At 44.4% G+C, this 20,698-nt stretch overlaps 1 protein-coding gene across 1 annotated transcript in view; it reads left to right on the top strand.

Moving 5' to 3' along the window:
* The first annotated feature begins 436 nt into the window (after nt 1–436).
* The window catches only part of RNF169 (ring finger protein 169), a 48,919-nt gene continuing 28,657 nt past the window's right edge, over nt 437–20,698 (top strand). Inside the window, exons 1-3 of the mRNA XM_038407015.2 lie at nt 437–552; nt 599–771; nt 20,196–20,272. Coding sequence (XP_038262943.2) covers nt 437–552; nt 599–771; nt 20,196–20,272 — 366 coding nt within the window. The remainder of the gene's footprint in view (nt 553–598; nt 772–20,195; nt 20,273–20,698) is intronic.

Here is a 20,698-nt window from a genome sequence, read left to right on the forward strand (position 1 = left end):
CGGGGTATCCCTGGCCCAGGCGGGGGAGGTCGGGGGGGGGTAGTGAGGTGCGGGGGGGGGCAGAGCAAGCCGGGGTATCCCTGGCCCAGGCGGGGGAGGTCTGGGGGGGTAGTGAGGTGCTGGGGGGGGCAGAGCAAGCCGGGGTATCCCTGGCCCAGGCGGGGGAGGTGCTGGGGGAGCAGAGCGCGCGGGCCACGTGGGGGAGGGGCACGGCGTCCGGCTTGCCCACCCCGCCCCCTGCGGGAGCAGCCTGGAACGTCAGGGCTCGTCACGCGAGGTGGGCGGCGCACCGCGCAGCGGCTGGTGAATATCACGAGGGGGGCGGGGCCAACGGCAGGGGCTCAAGTGAAGATTACCCGCCCTGCCCCTGCTGAATATGGACTGAGCGGGGGGCGGCGCCCGCCCGCGGCCTAATGCTCCCTTCCAGGCTGAGAAGATGGCGGCGGCGGCGGCGGGCCCTGGCGGGCCGGGCCGCGGGCCCCAGGGCGGCGGGGCCGGCGGCCGGCGGCGGGCGCCGGCCGAGGAAGGAGGCGGCGGCGGCGGCGCGGCGGAGTGCCCGCTGTGCCCGCTGTGCAGGGAGGCGCTGGTGGAGGCGGTGACGCCGCCCTGCCGCCACTCGCTCTGCCGCGCCTGCTTCCAGCGCTGCCTCCTGCAGGGCCCGGGCCTTGCTGCCCGCTCTGCCGCAGCGCCTCTCCACCTGGGCCCCGCCGGCAGCAGAGCGGGGCCCGCGCCGCGGGAGGAGGAGGCGGGAGCAGCGAGCGCCGGAGGAAGGTGCGGCCGCCGCCGGAACCCCGCCTCGGCTGCGCAGCCCGGGGGGGGGTTACATGCGCTGAGTGCGCGGGGCTCAGCCGGAGGGGGGTGGGGCGGGGCGGTGGGCTACGGAACTCCCCCCCCCCCCCTGGATCAGTGACACGGTGCGGTGGGGGGGTTACATGCGCTGAGTGCGTGGGGCTCAGCCAGGGGGCGGGGCACTGGGCTACGGAACCCCCCCCCGATCAGTGACACGGTGCGGTGGGGGGGTTACATGCGCTGAGTGCGTGGGGCTCAGCCAGGGGGCGGGGCACTGGGCTACGGAACCCCCCCCGATCAGTGACACAGTGCGGTGGGGGGGTTACATGCGCTGAGTGTGCGGGGCTCAGCCAGGGGGCGGGGCACTGGGCTACGGAACTCCCCCCGGTCAGTGACACAGTGCGGTGGGGGGGTTACATGCGCTGAGTGCGCGGGGCTCAGCCGGAGGGGGGTGGGGCGGGGCGTTGGGCTACGGAACCCCCCCCGGTCAGTGACACAGTGCGGTGGGGGGGTTACATGTGCTGAGTGCGTGGGGCTCAGCCCGGGGGCGGGGCCACTGGGCTACGGAACTCCCCCCCCCTGGATCAGTGACACAGTGCGGTGGGGGGGTTACATGCGCTGAGTGCGCGGGGCTCAGCCGGAGGGGGGTGGGGCGGGGCGTTGGGCTACGGAACCCCCCCGATCAGTGACACAGTGCGGTGGGGGGGTTACATGCGCTGAGTGTGCGTGGGGCTCAGCCAGGGGGCGGGGCACTGGGCTACGGAACCCCCCCCCGATCAGTGACACGGTGCGGTGGGGGGGTTACATGCGCTGAGTGCGTGGGGCTCAGCCAGGGGGGGGCGGGGCACTGGGCTACGGAACCCCGCCCCTGGATCAGTGACACAGTTGCTGGGGTGGGGGGTTACATGCGCTGAAGTGGCGTGGGGCTCAGCCAGGGGGCAGGGCACTGGGCTACAGAACCCCCCCCAGATCAGTGACACAGTGCGGTGGGGGGGTTACATGCGCTGAGTGCGTGGGGCTCAGCCAGGGGGCGGGGCACTGGGCTATGGAACCCCCCCGCCCCGGGAATCAGTGACACAGTGCGGTGGGGGGGGTTACATGCGCTGAGTGTGCGGGGCTCAGCATTGGGGGAGCAGTGCTGGCCTGTGGTGTGGCCCCCCTAGGGTCAATGACACATTGGGATACAGGGGTTACATGCACTGAGTGCATGGGGCTCAGCCTGGGGCAGGGTTGCTAGGCTTGTGGAGAGTATGCCCCCGCAGGATCAGTGACACAGTGGGATGTGGGGTTACAAGTATTGAGTATGCTAGGCTCAGTCCAGGGGGCTGTGAAGGGGCTATTTTCACCACCATCACACACTGGGGGATGAGAGGATTACATGCACTAAGTCTCCTGGGGCTCAGCTCATTTCTTAGTGTGTTGGCACTCAGCTCATGGGGGACACTAGGTTCTTTCTCCCTCTCTGATATTCTGCTGAATGAGGGTACAGGAAAGGGGCTGGAGTGACTTACTTTTGGGCTCAGTATAGAGATGGGCTCAGATTGTGCAGATTTTGCACAGCCTTTCAAAGTTATTCTAGCCTTTATAGCTGCATAGTGAACTTTCCAAATAAATAATCCATAAAAGGCTGTCTGCCTCAGTCTACAGAAAGCCTGAAACATTGACTCAGCGATGTGTGAACTCTCTTGTCCTCATCATTCTAATTTGGGTGGATTAAGGCCTTGTTGTAGTAATATATTGTGATTATGTTTTCTTGGTGTTAGCATTGTCTCCTTGTTACTGCTTCTCAGCCTAAGTCATGCCATTGTCCGATAGACTGACTTTCAAAATGGTAGGTCTGCATTGAGGGAGGTTATGTTATCCAGGGTCACATATCCTGTCACATCAGTAATTAACCATTAGGCTGAAGGCCACACAAGCTTTCAGTAAACTAGAACAGATTGCAAACTCTTTCTTTAACATACAGCTTCTTGCATCTCATCTTGAAGCTGGTTGCTTTACAGGAGCTAGTAGCTTCTCAGACTGTCTGGGTTGGTCATGCAACTGTAGTCAAGAGACAAGATCAAATTAAAAAAAACACCCCAAAACTCGTTTTTTCTTGAGCTGACCTGCTCATGTTAGAATAATTTCTTGAAATGGTGAATTGAAAGAGTAGAGGGAAAGGTGGCATTGACACTTCTCTCGTTTCTGCATTTAACTACATCATATAGTTACAGTTGTACCTATGTCCTCTAAATAGATAATCAGTTTCCCACTTTATTTGTGTGCATCATACCAACATGGAAGAGAAAAACATGAATTGCTAACACAGTGCGATTCGAATACCACAGACATTGATAGGTAGGCTCTGGGTCAAGGGGAGTACCTAGAATTACTTCTTGAAATTGACTGGACTCCTGTTGACAAGAACAGCTGGACTAGGTCAGACCAATGGGCCATCTAGCCCAGTATCCTGTCTCTGACAGTGGCAGATACTTCAGAGGGAATGAACAGAACAGGCAATTTCGAGTGATCTATTCTCTGTGGCCCAGGCCCATCTTCTCGCGGTTGAGAGTTTAGGGATACCCAAAGCACGAGGTGGTGTTCCTGTCAATCTTGGCTAATAGCCTGTAATGGATCTGTCCTCCATGAATTTATCTAGTTCTTTTTTGAACCCAGTTATGAGGTTCTTTTAAATAAAAAGTTGGTGTCAACTATAGGTATCATTTATAATGCTTGAGCTGCATTTGCCCTCATGCTGTACTTTGGTTACCCATCACCCTAAATGCTGATTAACTGGGGTGTGTGCTGAGGGGAACCAGAGCAAAAAAACTAGATGGAAGGTCCTTAAGCACCCCAACTTAGGTTACTTTATGAATGTAAGCAGGCAGTCGACAGAGACCAGTGGTTCTTACTGTTGAAGTGAATGCAGGGTTATTGTGTGAGATATTGATAAGTGATATCTCAAGACAAAATACTTAAGAATTAAGCTTGCAAGTACATGGCAGTTGCCTTAAACCAACATTATTACAATGTTGAGCTTTTAACCAGTTTCTCTGTAGTGAGTTCGCAAAAAGAAAAGGAGTACTTGTGGCACCTTAAAGACTAACAAATTTATTAGAGCATAAGCTTTCGTGAGCTACAGCTCCCACGAAAGCTTATGCTCGAATAAATTTGTTAGTCTCTAAGGTGCCACAAGTACTCCTTTTCTTTTTGCGAATACAGACTAACACGGCTGCTACTCTGAAATCTGTAGTGAGTTGTAATAGGTCTGTTCTTAGGGGAGAAGAGTGAAAGGAAATAAAATAACTACTGTATTAAAATATCATTTGGCTATTTTAGTCAACAAATAGTGACAACATGAATTTATTTTAGAAAAGTCAATGAAGGGCAGACTGAGGTCTCAGGGTGGTGGATAATGTATTATTCCTCTTCTCTGTATATGCTTAGCTTCAGATTAATAGTGCAAAGTCTTTAAAACTCATTACCATAATTTTGGGTGTAGGAATTGAAAATTTTCCTATAGACTGAGATGGCAGATTGGAAATTATTTTGTAACTGGCAAAATATATTGTTCAGAAGTAAATGATTACTGAGGTATTTTCTTTGGCATCAGGTTAGTCAGCTGATAAAAGTAAGGTCAGTTCATCTGTATGGTGTTAGGAAAACAAAAGTTTTGTGCCAAAGGGAGTCTCCTCTTGGCAAAATATTTACTAGCACTAAATTCATCACTTCTTTTGGCTAATTCCTTGTCTATCTGTAAAGCAGGCAACAACACAGTTGAGGGAACACTCACTACAAACAACTTTCTTCTAAAAGTTGTAGCTATAACAGCATTTGATCATTTAAAAAATTAACTCTTCACCACTGATGCTTTTTCATTAGCAATGCACCATTAATACTGATGTTTACCTTCTGGAGAATGGACAGTGTAAACAGATTACAGATTAGCTAGTTTCACTTTCTCATTCTCAAACATTAACATAAGATTTGTCTTCACTGCAGCAGTTATTTTGAGTTAGTACACTCTGCTGTGAAACAACATATGACAAGTGCTTGCTAATCCATTCATTCTGCTAATCCATTTGGTGAGTTTTGCTAACTCTAGTTGTAGCCTGTAGCTGCATATCTCCACTGCTTGAGCATCAGCAGTAAAGCTTCAGTCCATGTCTCCTGAGTTAAAGGCGTGAATGAACCTGTAAACTGTTCTTAAATCTCTTCTTCCCTCCCCCTCCTGCCCCCCCTTAAAAGATAAGTAAATTGTTAGCTGTCTTGGTTGTGTAGAAAACATTCAAAATGAAACCCAAGAGTAGTTGATGCAGTGTTGTCTGCAATGTACCTGAAAGGGTAGCTCTGAGGTGTGAACTGCCCTCTGCCTTGCAGTGGGTGTTAACTCAGTGATATGTCAATACTGTGTAGATCTTCATAATATGATAAAAGAAAAGGAGTACTTGTGGCACCTTAGAAACTAACAAATTTATCTGAGCATAATCTTTCGTGAGCTACAGCTCACTTCATCGGATGCATTATGCTCGAATAAATTTGTGAGTCTCTAAGGTGCACAAGTACTCCTTTTCTTTTTGCGAATACAGACTAACACGGCTGCTACTCTGAAACCCATATATGATATTATGTGTAGATCTTCATAATATGATATTCCAACCTTGAGTGTCTACAGGTTGTGGGTAGGTCTTTAACAAATGGCAGTGTTGAAAGGGAACTGGGCTTAGCTTTAAAAATTTGAGGAAACTCTGTGTAGGGGAAGTGTTAAAACAGTGGTGGTCCTCTTCTACAGTTAGCACTATTACTATACATTAGCAGTACAAATACATTAGCAGTACAAAAGTGATTTTTCCTTCCAAGATATTCACCCCTTCTTGTCAACTGTTGAGAATACCCACTTCCATCTTAATTGAATTGGCTCGTTAGCACTGATCCCCCCCACTTGGTAAGGCAACTCCCATCTTTTCATGTGCTGTGTATTTATACCGGCCTCTGTAATTTCCACTCCATGCATCTGTTGAAATGGGTTTTAACCCATGAAAGCTTATGCCCAAATAAATTTGTTGGTCTCTAAGGTGCCACAAGGACTCCTCGTTGTTTTTGCTGATACAAACAAACACGGCTACCACTCTTAAACCATTTAAAATAATGTAGACAGGACTTTGGGGTGGGATTCACGAGGGAAACTAAGTGCCTAACTGCCACTTTAGATGCCTACATCCAAAATTTAGATTTTCATAACCCCTGCTCTGCTGCTGCCTAACCTGGTAGGTGACTAAATTCCCATGGTGCCTAAATTTCTGCTACTGGGAATGTACACAGCCACCTGAGTCCTGAAATTCCTGAGCACTCAGTGCTGAACTCAAGCCTAAGTTTCTGTAGGATTCACAAAGTAAGATCTGGTCCTACAAGAGGCAGTAGATGTGGTCTGAGGCCATCTTATAGTATGTCTACCAGATTGAGTCCTGCACAAAACACAGGAGACGGAGATGATGCTCCCCTGAAGATGAGGAGCAATTGTTCCATGAAAAATATTCACCCACAGGTGATATGGTGCTCCTATCTCCTATCATTTTTCTGTGTATGTTCCTTTGAGAGCATAGTGATTGACTGGTTTCAGTCATGTTATTATTGGGACATTTAGTGTGCTGTCTGAGGTATACCACATGTTGTGATAGATATGAGTAAGACCCATGGATTTGAAAGGTGTATTGGGGGGATATTGACCATTGTAGCTGTGGAATTTTGTCTGCCGGTTTTGCATCAGTTGTTGTAGCAGGGCCTAGTGCCACTTTGAACTGATGGGTCCTGTTCTGTGGGGAGCTTGCTTCTGATTGAGATTGGGGCATTGTTTTTAGGCCAGAAGAAGGGGTTCAGGAAAGATTTCTTTCAGGATGGGGGCCTCATTGATGATACCTTGTATGGATTTCAGTGTGGGGAGGTACGTGACCAGTAAGGGTGTGCAGTCAGAGGGTTTTGTTTTTGTTTTTGTTTTGTTTTTTGCGTATTGAAGCAGCTTCTCTCTGGGTATTTGGGTAGCCCGTTCCATGGTGCAATCTATTTCTCTGGTGGAGTGTCCTTGTTTGATGAAGTCAGGTTAAGTGTGTTACGTTGTGTATACCAGACTTTCTCCTTGGATCATATCGTTTGGTATCCGAGTGCCAAGCTGTAGATAACTGATTTCTTGGTAAAAAGGAAAGGAGTACTTGTGGCACCTTAGAGACTAACAAATTTATTAGAGCATAAGCTTTCGTGAGCTACTGCTCACTTCATCGGTGAATGTGAGCAGGTCTACACTTAAAACACTGCATCGACGCAGTTGCACTGATGCAGCTGTAGAGCTTTAGGGAAGACGCTATATGCCAATGGGAGACAGCTCTCCTGTCAGCGTAATTAATCCACCTCCGCAAGAGGCAGTAGCTATGTCAGCAGGAGAGCTTCTTTTGCCGATGTAGCGCTGTCTACACCGGGCTTAGGTCAGCATAACTACATCGCTCAGGGGTATGAATTTTTCACATCCCTGAGCAACATAGTTGTACTGAAATAATTCTGTACTGTAGATCTGACCTGTGTCTGTGAAGATAAGTATGGTGATCCATGGGTTTCTTATATATAGTCTGTAGGGTTCCATTGTTGAATCTGATAATAGTATCCAGGAGGCTCATGCTGGTGAGGGAGTATTCTGTTGTTGTTGTTAAAACTAAATAAGTTTTGTAGAATCCCTTTTAACAAAACTTAATTTTGGGCATATACTAAAATAAAATAGAACTTTTACCACTGGACAAAGAAGATAAATTCCTTAAGAGTCTGGCGGAGGTAATGGGGGGTCATAACCTAAGGCTAACTGGCAACAGAAGAAATCCAGACAAAAAGCCCTCTGCACAGTGAAATGTATGAGGATCATGTCAGGTTCACTGTACTTCTACTTTTGTAAGAGCACTGAAGGTGGCAGTGGGGATGGCGGCAAAGAAACATATGATCCTGTGTAAGAAGGGAGACAAATGAGAGGCAAAAACACAGATCTTGTCTATGCTGGGCAAGTGCATCCTGTTAGAAAGTGTGTTAATAAGAATGATGTTAAACTTTAAACATGAATGGTCTTGTTCATACAAAGGCCAAATAATAGTTAATATTTGATTTGTTAGTATGGCTTCTGTCTACCCCAGTGCTTTTCAACCTAGGGGTCTGCAGACTATGTCTTAGGGGTCTGCAAAAGGTTGTCATCACCATAGAACAGTGGTGTTCAACCTGTGGTCCATGGATCCATGAATGGCTACGCAGGTGATGTCTGAGAGAAGGCTTTGGATTCTTTGACCATGGGATGGTGTTCCAAGAAGGAGGAGTGCTAGACAGAGACAGGCTCCACCTAACGAAGAGAGGGAAAAGCATCTTCGCAAGCAGGCTGGCTAACCTAGTGAGGAGGGCTTTAAACGAGGTTCACCGGGGGAAGGAGACCAAAGCCCTGAGGTAAGTGGGGACGTGGGATACCAGGAGGAAACACGAGCAGGAGAGTGCGAGAAGGGAGGGCTCCTGCCTCATACTGAGAAAGATGGAGGATCAGCGAGTTATCTCAAGTGCCTATACACAAATGCAAGAAGCCTGGGAAACAAGCAGGGAGAACCGGAAGTCCTGGCACAGTCAAGGAATTATGATGTGATTGGAATAATAGAGACTTGGTGGGATAACTCACATGACTGGAGTACTGTCATGGATGGATATAAACTGTTCAGGAAGGACAGGCAGAGAAGAAAAGGTGGGGGAGTTGCATTGTATGTAAAAGAGCAGTATGACTGGTCAGAGCTCCAGTATGAAACTGCAGAAAAAGTGAGTGTCTCTGGATTAAGTTTAGAAGTGTGAGCAACAAGAGAGATGTCGTCGTGGGAGTCTGCTATAGACCACCGGACCAGCGAGATGAGGTGGACGAGGCTTTTTTCTGGCAACTAACGGAAGTTACTAGATCACAGGCCCTGGTTCTCATGGGAGACTTCAATCACCCTGATATCTGCTGGGAGAGCAATACAGCGGTGCACAGACAATCCAGGAAGTTTTTGGAAAGTGTAGGGCACAATTTCCTGGTGCAAGTTATGGAGGAACCAACTAGGGGCAGAGCTCTTCTTGACCTGCTGCTCATAAACCGGGAAGAATTAGTAGGGGAAGCAAAAGTGGATAGGAACCTGGAAGGCAGTGACCATGAGATTGTCGAGTTCAGGATCCTGACACAAGGAAGAAAGGAGAGCAGCAGAATATGGACCCCGGATTTCAGAAAAGCAGACTGACTCCCTCAGGGAACTGATGGGAGAATACCATGAGGGGGAAAGGAGTCCAGGAGAGCTGGCTGTATTTTAAAGAATCCTTATTGAGGTTACAGGGAGAAACCATCCCGATGTGTAGAAAGAATAGTAAATATGGCAGGCGACCAGCTTGGCTAAACAGTGAAATCCTTTGCTGATCTTAAACACAAAAAAGAAGCTTACAAGAAGTGGAAGATTGGACAAATGACCAGGGAAGAGTATAAAAATATTGCTCAGGCATGCAGGAGTGAAATCAGGAAGGCCAAATCACACTTGGAGTTGCAGCTAGCAAGAAATGTTAAGAGTAACAAGAAGGGTTTCTTCAGGTATGTTAGCAACAAGAAGAAAGTCAAGGAAAGTGTGGGCCCCTTACTGAATGAGGGAGGCAACCTAGTGACAGAGGATGGGGAAAAAGCTAATGTACACAATGCTTTTTTTGCCTCTGACTTCACGAACAAGGTCAGCTCCCAGACTACTGCACTGGGCAGCACAGTATGGGGAGAGGTGACAAGCCCTCTGTGGAGAAGTGATTCGGGACTATTTAGAAAAGCTGGATGAGCACAAATCCATGGGGCCAGATGTGCTGCATCCGAGAGTGCTAAAGGAGTTGGAGGATGTGATTGTAGAGCCATTGGCCGTTATCTTTGAAAAATCATGGCGATCGGGAGAGGACCCGGACAACTGGAAAAAGGCTGATGTAATGCCCACCTTTTAAAAAAGGGAAGAAGGAGGATCCTGGGAGCTACTGGCCAGTCAGCCTCACTTCAGTCTCTGGAAAAATCATGGAGCAGATCCTCAAGGAATCCATTTTGAAGCACTTAGAGGAGAGGAAAGTGATCAGGAACAGTCAGCATGGATTCACCAAGGGCAAGTCATGCCTGACTAATCCAGTTGCCTTCGATGACGAGATAACTGGCTCTGTGGATGAGGGGAAAGCAGTGGACATGTTATTCCTTGACTTTAGCAAAGCTTTTGACACAGTCTTCCACAGTATTCTTGCCAGCAAGTTAAAGAAGCATGGGCTGGATGAATGGACTATAAGGTGGATAGAAAGCTGGGTAGTGATCAATGGCTCCATGTCTAGTTGGCAGCCAGTATCAAGTGGAGTGCCCCAAGGGTCGGTCCTGTGGCCGGTTTTGTTCAATATCTTCATTAATGACCTTGAGGATGGCGTGGATTGCACCCTTGGCAAGTTTGCAGATGACACTAAACTGGGAGGAGACGTAGATACGCTGGAGGGTAGGGATAGGATACAGAGGGGCCTAGACAAATTGGAGGATTGGGCCAAAAGAAATCTGAAGAGGTTCAACAAGGACAAATGCAGAGTCCTGCACTTAGGACAGAAGAATCCCATGCACCGCTACAGACTAGGGACCAAATGGCTAGGCAGCAGTTCTGCAGAAAAGGACCTGGGGATTACAGTGGATGAGAAGCTGGATATGAGTCAACAGTGTGCCCTTGTTGGTCCTGCTTTGAACAGGGGGTTGGACTAGGTGACCTCCTGAGATCCCTTCCAGCCCTGATATTCTGTGATCCATGGACTATGCCTAAGATTTCCAAAGGGGTCCGCAGCTCCATTTGAAATTTAAGGGATCTGCAAATGAAAAAAGGTTGAAAACCACAGCTCTAAACAGTCCATTTCCCAGGATAGACAAGGACCTCGTGGGAGAAACAGCTCAAACAATGTGAAGGGGGGGATAGAGCCATAGTAAAGGGGTAGGAGACTGACGGAAGGAGGGAGTTGCTGTGCGAGTGGCAATGACTTCTAGCTGAAGTCAGCATTCGGTACCTCATTCTGTTGACCAGCAGAGCTTGGGACAGCTGAAGCTAGAACACATAGCAAAAATGTATGAGATTGAAAATAGTTTGAGTTATCTATAACTATAGTTTTAGCCATCCATTCCCCCCACACACTGAATTAAACCCTCTCCACACAAGCACTTGAGAATTGCTCAGGGCTCTGTGTGTCTTTTATAGGGTGGGGGCCCATTTTATTCCCACTGAATTCAAAAAATGAAACAAAACCGCTCTAGGTAGGAGGAATCTCTCTTTACAAATTGAAGCTTACCCCCAGTTCTAGTAGGCCTTCATGAATCTGGCAGCTAGTTTGTATTCAGTGCATTGCTGTCGTTCATAAAATGGCATGTTAATTATGAAAGAGCTTCAAGAAGCAGGACGTTTGTGACCCTCCTGTCCTATCATGGGGCTAATTGAATTGGGGAAATCTTTATTTCACTCTTTGCTAGCCATAACATACAGAGATAATGTCATTATGCTGTCTAATATTTGCCATAGTAAAAATGAATAACAATAATTTAGATAAAAAGAAAAGGAGTACTTGTGGCACCTTAGAGACTAACAAATTTATTAGAGCATAAGCTTTCGTGAGCTACAGCTCACTTCATCGAATGCATCCGATGCAGTGAGCTGTAGCTCACGAAAGCTTATGCTCTAATAAATTTGTTAGTCTCTAAGGTGCCACAAGTACTCCTTTTCTTTTTGCGAATACAGACTAACACGGCTGCTACTCTGAAACCAATAATTTAGATACAATTTAGGCCTGCATCTAGCATTGCGGTTTAAGGGCACTTGTTTGTTAACTCACTGGTGGTAATGCAAATATTAAATTATGTGGCGACACCGTAATGCCCCAGTGAGGATTGAGGCCCCATTATGTGAGATGCTGTACCCACACATAAAACAAGGTCCCTACCCTGAAGAATTTATAATCTAAAAACACAAGCCAGACAAATCCTACTACACAGATGTGAGCAAAACATAAAGGAACTAATCTTATTAGTTACATTTGTTTCCCCCATGAACCATCCCTTCTACTACCATCTCCTTAATTAACTATAGGAACAGATTACCAAGGCATGTGGTAAATTCTTCAGCACTTGCAGTCTTTAAATGAAGATAGGAAGTCTTTCTAAAATGCATGATCTCGTTAAGCTGCAAATTATTAGGCTGGAAGCAGGAACCACTGAGTGAAATTCTAACAGGTTTCAGCGTAGCAGCTGTGTTGGTCTGTATTCGCAAAAATGAAAAGGAGTACTTGTGGCACCTTAGAGACAAATTTATTAGAGCATAAGCTTTAGTCTCTAAGGTGCCACAAGTACTCCTTTTCTTTTTAGAGTGAAATTCTATAGTTCATGTTTTGCAGGAGGTCAGAGTAGATTATTTGTATTTCAGTAGCACGTATGAACCTTGCGTATAGACCAGGACCCCACTCTGCCCGCCACTGTACAAACACAGAACAAAGAGACATAGTACCTGCCACAAAGAGTTTGCAATCAGAAAACGGACAACAGGTGGATACTGACAGATGGGGCAGCAGAAGGAAACAATGAGACAGTATTGGTCAGCATGATAGGCAGCAGTCTCACCATACTTGCTGCCTAGCTATTGTTAAGTTTTAGCCTGCAGATGATTTTGGAGATTATTACAAAATCCCATTTGGCCTTGAAATATATGAATCCTTCTGTTTGGATGCCTCAGCTAATATGCTCATCCACTGCTGACTCAAAGTGCTTCCCCTTTATATTATATTGTATTTTAATGCTTGCCTGTTGCCTCACCTTTCTGTATGTCTCCTTCCCAAGTCTGTTTCAGCCCTAATCAGCATCTACACCTTCCCTTATTCCTCTTTTTTTGTGCATTTTCAGTATACTTTACAGTTTTGCTGCCAGGGGTTCTGAAAGCATCCTACATCTCTGATGGCCTGCTCCCTCTCTCCCAGTGCTGCTCTGGTTGCTGCTGCTCAGGTCTGACTCCTAGGAGTTAGTATATTCTACTGCCTGCATGTTTTGGGACGGCTGTGGGGATATTACAAAATTATATGACACACTATCTTAAGGTTTGGACAATTTATAAGTGTTTGCTAAGGTTTGAGAAATGAATTCCACTCCCTAAGACCATCTTTACTATCATAGGGATGGAAAAGACTTACTAGGTCATCTAGTCTCTCTCTTTCTGGCATTGCAGGATTCTTGCCTGCAATGCATTCTCTAGTGCTTTGCCCAGTCTAGTTAAATAATGGAATTTTCACCACTTTCTTTGAGAGAGCAGGCTACTTACTAGATCTCACTTTCAGGAAGAAATTACTGCTGCTTTTTTTTTTTTTTCCAGCCTACATTTTCTTAATTTCTGTCCTTAGCTTCTAGTTATAGTCCTTGGATTGTTCTGAGGAATTCCTTTCCCTACTCAAATCCTTACATCTTTTGAAGGTTGTGAAAAACTTGTTCTTTTTCTGAAGATAAAAGAATAAATAGGTTTTATCAGGGCTTCCTTCCTTCCTGCCCCCATTTCCGCACCTCTGTATCACTGAAATATTTACATAAACATAATTTGTATTTAAAAGCACTAGCCTCTGTCTGTGAATGAAAACATTTATTACTTTAAAGTGTAAAAAGGGAAGCAGGGAGACCCTCAAAGTTTTTTTATGATGTCTACCGGGAAACCAAGAGTGACAGTGGTCTAAGGGTTTGTCTACACTGGCACTTTACAGCGCTGCAACTTTCTCGCTCAGGGGTGTGAAAAAACACACAGACAGACACACACACACCCCCGAGCACTGCAAGTTTCAGCGCTGTAAAGCGTCCGTGTAGACAGTGCATCTGCGCTGGGAGCTATTCCCCTACTGGATTTAGGCTTTTTTTATAGTGCTGGGAGAGCTCTAATGTTGCTAGTGAAGACATGCCCTAAATGCTCAGAGAGAGGGGCGTGCCTAGGGGCCGGGATTAACTGTTGAGAGTGGATGAAGTTATGAATTTGTAAAATGGAATTGGTTTAGCATACTGTAGGAGCTTCTGGAAGATGAACAGGGCATCTGATGATGTTTCCATATAAAGCTAGCTCGTTCATCTTATTTTTCAGTCTTTGTATTTTTGAATGTCCTAGGTGTCTGTTTCTCATTTTAACTCTAATAAATGTGAAAGCTGCTGATCAATACCAAACAAGCAACTAGTGACCACCAAATATGTGTGTGAATTTCTGACTCAGCATACCAAAAGTTGAAAAGTGACAGGTAATGAGTGATTGAACAGACTGAAGTTACAAAAACTGAATTATTTTGAAGTAAAATCTCAATGTTAAGTAACAAGATAGAAAGTATGTACGGTCATCTCAAATAGTGCAGAAAATGTGTATTTGACTTCTTCCAGGTCAAATATGCTATTGAATGAAACTTTGTTGAAATAAAAGTGCAGAACATTGAGTTTGATCCCATATACTTTTGATTCTACCACAATGATAATTAAGTCCTCATTCCAGCTCTTCTGGCAGCTCTCAGACATCAGTTTGATTCAGAAGCAGTTTCTGCTGGTCCCCTCTTCTGTTTACACAAGCAGTGGCAAAGATCAATCAGGGATTGTACTAAAATAACTGAAAGGCAATTTCTTGAACTTTTAGGCCAACTACATTGACATTAACATAGCACAAACTAAGTGAAAATTTAAAGAAACATTTGAAGGACATCATCCTGGGTACACATCCAGACAGATTTAAACTTCCACTGCCCCATACTGAAAGTGAGGGAATAAAGGAAAAATTAAAGAAGTTAAAGAATCAGTATTGACAGTAATGCAAGATGATTGGCTAAAGATAAGAAATTATCTGATAATGTCTACAAACATCTGTACAGGGAAGAATGCTTTCCTCCTTAATATTGATTCTGTGTCTGAAAAAATAGCCACAGAATACACGGTCCCGATGGCTGAAGCTGTCATCCAAGAATGTAGAGAAGAGTGTGACATGGAGGTCTTTGCCATTTTTCATACAACAAAAGTAAAATGGGAGAGGGGACCAGTCTTCCTAAATCTGTAACGTATGGTGATTCAGCACACTAAGCCTTATTATGTAAGTAGTAATCTAATAGAGTTCTAAAGCACATTCTGAAAGTTTAAAAATGAATTCTTCCCTGGTCAGCCTCATTTAAGGAGGGAGAAGATTATTGCCCAACTTCCCAACACAGTGGAGTCGCATCTTACGCGGGGGTTAGGTTCTAAAGTCAGCGCGTAAAGCGAAAATCACGTATAGTCAAAATTACCCTTGAAAACCCCTTAAATCGCCTATAAAGTACAGTATACTTCACATGGTTTTGGGTATACTGTACAATCCTGTACAGTAATATGTATAATGTATACAGTAATGTACAGTATATAATAGAGTACATATGCTAAATATAATTTTACAATACTGTATTTTTAATTACCGGGGGTAATTACAGGGGGTCATCAGGGCTTGATGTTGATCCAGGAGACGAAGGTGACTAAGAGCTTGGATGACGGAGAGCAAGTCGTAGACGAAGTGGGTGGTTCTGGATCAGCTCAAGAAGTTGATTGCGTAGGCTCATCTGATGCTGGTTGTTTTTCCTTGAAAAAGATGGTGATTGGCAACTGTCGCTGTTGTCTCTTGAGCTGCTCAAACATTTCTTGATATGGTCTCAAATTGTCTGTAATACTATGTGTGATTTTGAGGCTTCGTTCCACAGAGGGATTGTATTCAGAAATTAAATCATACAAGTGTTTCGCTGCTTGTAACACTTCAGCAAATTTATGAAGTTTCCAACTTGCTGGCTCTTCCTGTTTGTCGTCATCATCTTCATCTTCTATAGACTATTTTATCAGTTCCTCTAACTCTTCATTAGTCAATATGTCTCTATGGCTCTCAATTAATTCTTCAATTTCTTCCTCAAGGATGTCAACGAAGCATCACAACCCACTTGCCTGGCCACCTGAACAATGCATTTCACTTTGTCAACGGTCGGGAAACCCTTAAAATCATTCACACATTCTTTCCATAGGTTTCGCCAACATGCATTGACTGTTTCAGGCTTGATTGCATCCATTGCCTGTTTAATATAAGAGATGCAATCAGCAATGTTGAAGGACTTCCAACGCTCCATCATATTAATATTGGGATCAGCATCCAAAGCGCTACGTATCCGTGAGAATGTAAGCCTCGTGTACGTGGCCTTAAAACAGCGAATCACGCCTTGGTTGAGAGGTTGGAGGATGGAGGTGGTATTGTGGGGGGGAAAGACAACTTCAGCGTCGTTATGCGCAAACCGGAGTGCCTCAGGGTGGCCAGAAGCATTGTCTACGATCAGCAACATTTTAAAGTCAAGTCCTTTCTCTTCGAGGTAACGCTTGACCTCTGGAATGAAACACTTGTGGAACCAATCCAGAAATAATGCTGCCGTCACCCAAGCCTTTTTATTTAATTGCCAGAACACAGACAGGAGATTTTTGTTCTTGCCTTTTAGGGCACAGGGATTTGCAGCCCTGTAGAGCAAGCCCAGCTTTATTAAATGCCCAGCCGCATTGCCACAAAACAACACAGTCACACGGTCTTTAGCTGCTTTAAAGCCAGGGGCCTGTCTTTCTGATTTTGAAATGTAAGTGCGGTTGGGCATTTTTTTTCCAGACGAGCCCAATCTCGTCAGCATTAAAAACTTGTTCCGGAAGATAGCCTTTTTCTTCTATGATTTTCTTTAATTGTTCGGGGTAGGCTTTTGCTGCCTCTTTATTAGCAGATGGAGCTTCACCAGTAGTTTGTTTGTTTTTTTGAGGTTGAAGTGATTCCTAAAACCGTTAAGCCAACCTTGGCTGGCTTTGAATTCCTTCTCATCAGGAAGGCTGTTCCTCTTCGAGAGGTTTGAACAGTGCGTAGAGGCTAAGAGCCTTTTCTCACAATGTGTTGCCATCAGTAGGCACACGTTTACAGTTCATGTCTTCCAGCCATAAGTTTAATGCCTTTTCACTCTTCACTAAAGTCTTATCACGCATATGGCTTGTCACCTTAAGTTATTGGAGCACTTGATGCCACAGCTTGATGAATTTCTCTCTCTCGAATCTTGATGGCATGGATGCTAGATTCGTTGTGGCTATATTTACGTGCCACGTTGGAGACCAACATACCGTCTCTCAATAAATCCAACACAGCCAGTTTTTCCTCCAGCGTTGAAACAGGTCGCTGTTTCTTCAGCTGAGCACGAGATGAAGTAGTTTGGCTTGCGTTTAGGGGCCATGTACAAAAAATAAGTATCTTTAAACACTAGAATCACACTCAGCACGGCGAGATGCTCACACTATGAGAGGCACGTGTGAACTGAGACCGACTGAGGGAACAGCAGTTTCACATCTCCCATCTCATGCTCACTCACACTCGTTGAGTGGACTGGTGGGCGGAATCGCCCGCACTATTTACAAGTATGTTTTGTTTTTTTTTTTTTTTGTTTTTGTTTTTGGCCAAGCACGCATAATTGAATTCACGTAAGTTAAATGCATGTATGATGCAACTCAGGTGTAGATACTTTGTGAGACTGAGAACTAGATTAGTGGCTTTATCTGAGCTGTGCTTGGAACCAAGGGAGGGGTGTGTATGTAGGGATGGCAAAAGTGACTATGCCAGTATTCTGTCCATCCACACCTTGTCCTGGGGCTGTTTGGGGGGGGGCAGCTTTTGCCTCTTGCACAACTTACAGCTGCTCTGCAGTGGTGGTAAGTTGTACATATCTGTTAGGAGACCCAAAGAGCAGCCAGGTATAGCTGTGCCCCTACACAGAAACCAATGACAAAGGGTGAAAAGCTGATTATACTGGCTCTGCACCACATGGGGATTCCATAGTGCCGGGGAATTCTTAGCTGGCTAGTTAAACTGGCTTTACAGTTACTTGTGGCCCCGTGTCTGTGTGTATTTGACTCTAGATATCATAAGTGTGGTGAATACATTAGGTATAAGGACTTTGTTCATAACACACAATGTGTTTTACATAGTAAGGGATCTACAGAGCGCATATGCACACAAAGTTTCAGCCGTTTGATGTTAAACCAACTTACTAAACCAGTGTAACTTTGTGTGGATACTCTTATGTCAGTTTAAACCTCACTTATATTGGGTTGCTAAACCAGTGTAAGCAGTTTATAACTGATGTAAGAATATCTATACCCAGAGTTGTACCAGTTTAGTTGAAATGATTTAGCATCATGTTTTTAGTTATACTGGTGCAACTCATGGTTTTTTTTAATTTGTCTTTTTTTTTTTTTTTTAAAGACAAGTCCTAAATGTTCAAATGCAACTGAAGGTTGTTTTAGGCATATTACAGGTTCCACTGATGCAACGCCATCTCAGTAGAAATCTGGCTTTATTAAAATTAACAACAAAGAACTGGAGCTGCTCAAGGACAAAATTGAAAAACAGTTTGGAGCAGCTGTGGAACTTTTCCATTACTTTAGCCCGTGTGACTGGTCCCAAATACAAAGCTGTTAGGTTGAGATTGACCAGAAAGAAGAGGATGAAACTTAGGGGATGGAATTGTCAATGCTAGTGAAGCTATCATAAGTCTCATATTTTTCTAACGTCATAACTCTTGAAGTCATGGAACTAAGAAGGAATTTCAGCTTTAATTTAAAAAAGCAAAGTAAGTTTATACAATTAATGGTTGACCAGAAAAGCTTGACAGTTTGCTCCCTAAAGGCAGAAAGACCAGAAGGACAAATAAAAATGAACCCGACATTTATTTCTGAAATTCTCATCTCATGCTTTTTGAACCTTTTGGTGTTGGCAATACTGGTTCCTTCTTTTTAGTATTTAAAATTGAAGCTCCAAATGTATACCCCAAATTCACCCTTCTGAAGGGGGTTGTCTTGTGTTCTTGTTGTATCAGAATGTTGGAAAATCATGAAAGCAAAGTCATGGAAGACAAGAGAGTTGAATTCAGAATTTTTCAACTTTTACAATGCCTGTACTGTCCAGCCAGCTCTCTATCAGTTGAGTGTGTGTTTTTAGCATGGCTGAAATTTTGTGATAGGCAAGTGACTGTAAAAGCAAGTAAGTTGATGTAGATATTGATACTGAAAAGCAGGCACAAAAGAGTGGTAGGACCTCACTAGTAAGTAGATTGGAGACTCTGTTGTTGTGTTCTTTTAAGTTAGTTACACAGTTGTGAACTTTTCATTTTTGACTTACATGATTTGTGGTTTTGTATCATTTCATAAAACCTTTTACTCTCCCCCCCCCCCTTTTTTTTTTTTGGTGGAGGTTGGGGATCGTTGAAGAAAATTATAGAACAAAAAAACCCAACCCCATAAATTTTATATAAAATAGGCCTAGCTTGCCTGTATTAATGCTGCATCATGGGAATGAAACATGTTTTTTTCAGGTTGCTTGCTTTTTTGGATTCCTCTTAAAAATTTCTCTGACTCTAGAGTGTAACTGGTCCAGACTTGTGCTGTATAAAAGTGTGTGGGGACTTTTAAACTGACATTAGGAACTTAATAGAGTAACAAAACCTACTGCTGTGGAACCTTAAAAGTGACTATTCACCAATATGATAAACTCGGTTTTGTTTCTACTTCTTTAGTTTTGTTTTGGTGTACTTGGGAAAGAGTTGAATAAATTGTGTGTGAGACTTAAGAATGCTGAAGTTACTCAGTGCATTGCAAACAAAATACAGGTTTCAGAGTAGCAGCCTGCTTTCTAATTATAGTTAATAAACTCCGTTTTCTAATTATAGTTAATAAGACAGCTAATTGAGAAGTTCACACTGCAAAATGTTTGTGTAGGTGAATGGAACGTAGATCTCATAGGTATATTGATAAACGTAACATCATTTAAACAAAATTTAGAAAATATGTTTTAATAGATTTGTTTAAATGGTAGCAAGAGAAGTATAGGAATAAGGATATTGTACTGCCTTTGTAAGTAAAGACTTATAGATGATCTTGCAAGTTTGGTCTAGTATAGCATAGTACTGGTTTCTATTTCTGGCTGTGCCACTGACACCTTGTGACACTTCAAGCAAGTTGCTTAAGTACTGTCTGTTTACATGCATGTAAAATGGAGATAACACCTCCGCTTATGATGCTTAATTGCTTGTAAAACGTTTGGAGAACATTAGAAGTGTGTGTGTGTGTGTGTGTGTGTGTGTGTGATGTATATATGTATGTATGTGTGTATATATATGTATAAGTAAGTATATATAGAACAGGGAAGTGTTATTGCTTGGCACTTAGCTCTCAGAACACTTTTGTGTATTGAGTTGGGAGAGCAAGACAGTGTAACAAGGGCAGCTTGACGATATTCCTAATTATCATACTTTAATGTATGTTCCCTTTTTTCTTTTCTTTCTAGACTTTATATTCAGAGCACCCATCAAGTTAAGCAAACCAGGGGAACTGCGTGAGGAATATGAAAGCCAGCTGAGGAAGGTATAGTATTTTGTTTAATTGTGACTTTCTTCCAGAGTAACTTGGAATCCTTACAGATATGCCTGCTTACCAATATGGAGAATTCAAAGCGTTCTTTTCTTTTCTAAAACAAAGGTCATTTATCCCTTCATACCATTCAGTCAATTCAGGAAAATGTTGGCAGTTGTCAGTAGTTCTGGAACCAGCAAGCTGCTATCTTAAGCCATATCTACACTACAAGCTTTGGTTGACACAAGTTATGTTAGGGTACAACCTCCAAAGTTTGTATACCACTCATGCGCATGCATACTTGGCTATTTGCATCAGCGCTGCGCATGTTCACTAGGAGTGTTTGTGTTGATGAATAAGGCTATGTGCCATGGGTAGGTATCCCAGTATGCCATGCACTACCATCTGGTGCGATGCCTTTTGGGAACTTTTTGCAGT

This window comes from Dermochelys coriacea, chromosome 1 (assembly GCF_009764565.3).
Source record: "Dermochelys coriacea isolate rDerCor1 chromosome 1, rDerCor1.pri.v4, whole genome shotgun sequence".
NCBI lineage: Eukaryota > Metazoa > Chordata > Testudines > Dermochelyidae > Dermochelys > Dermochelys coriacea.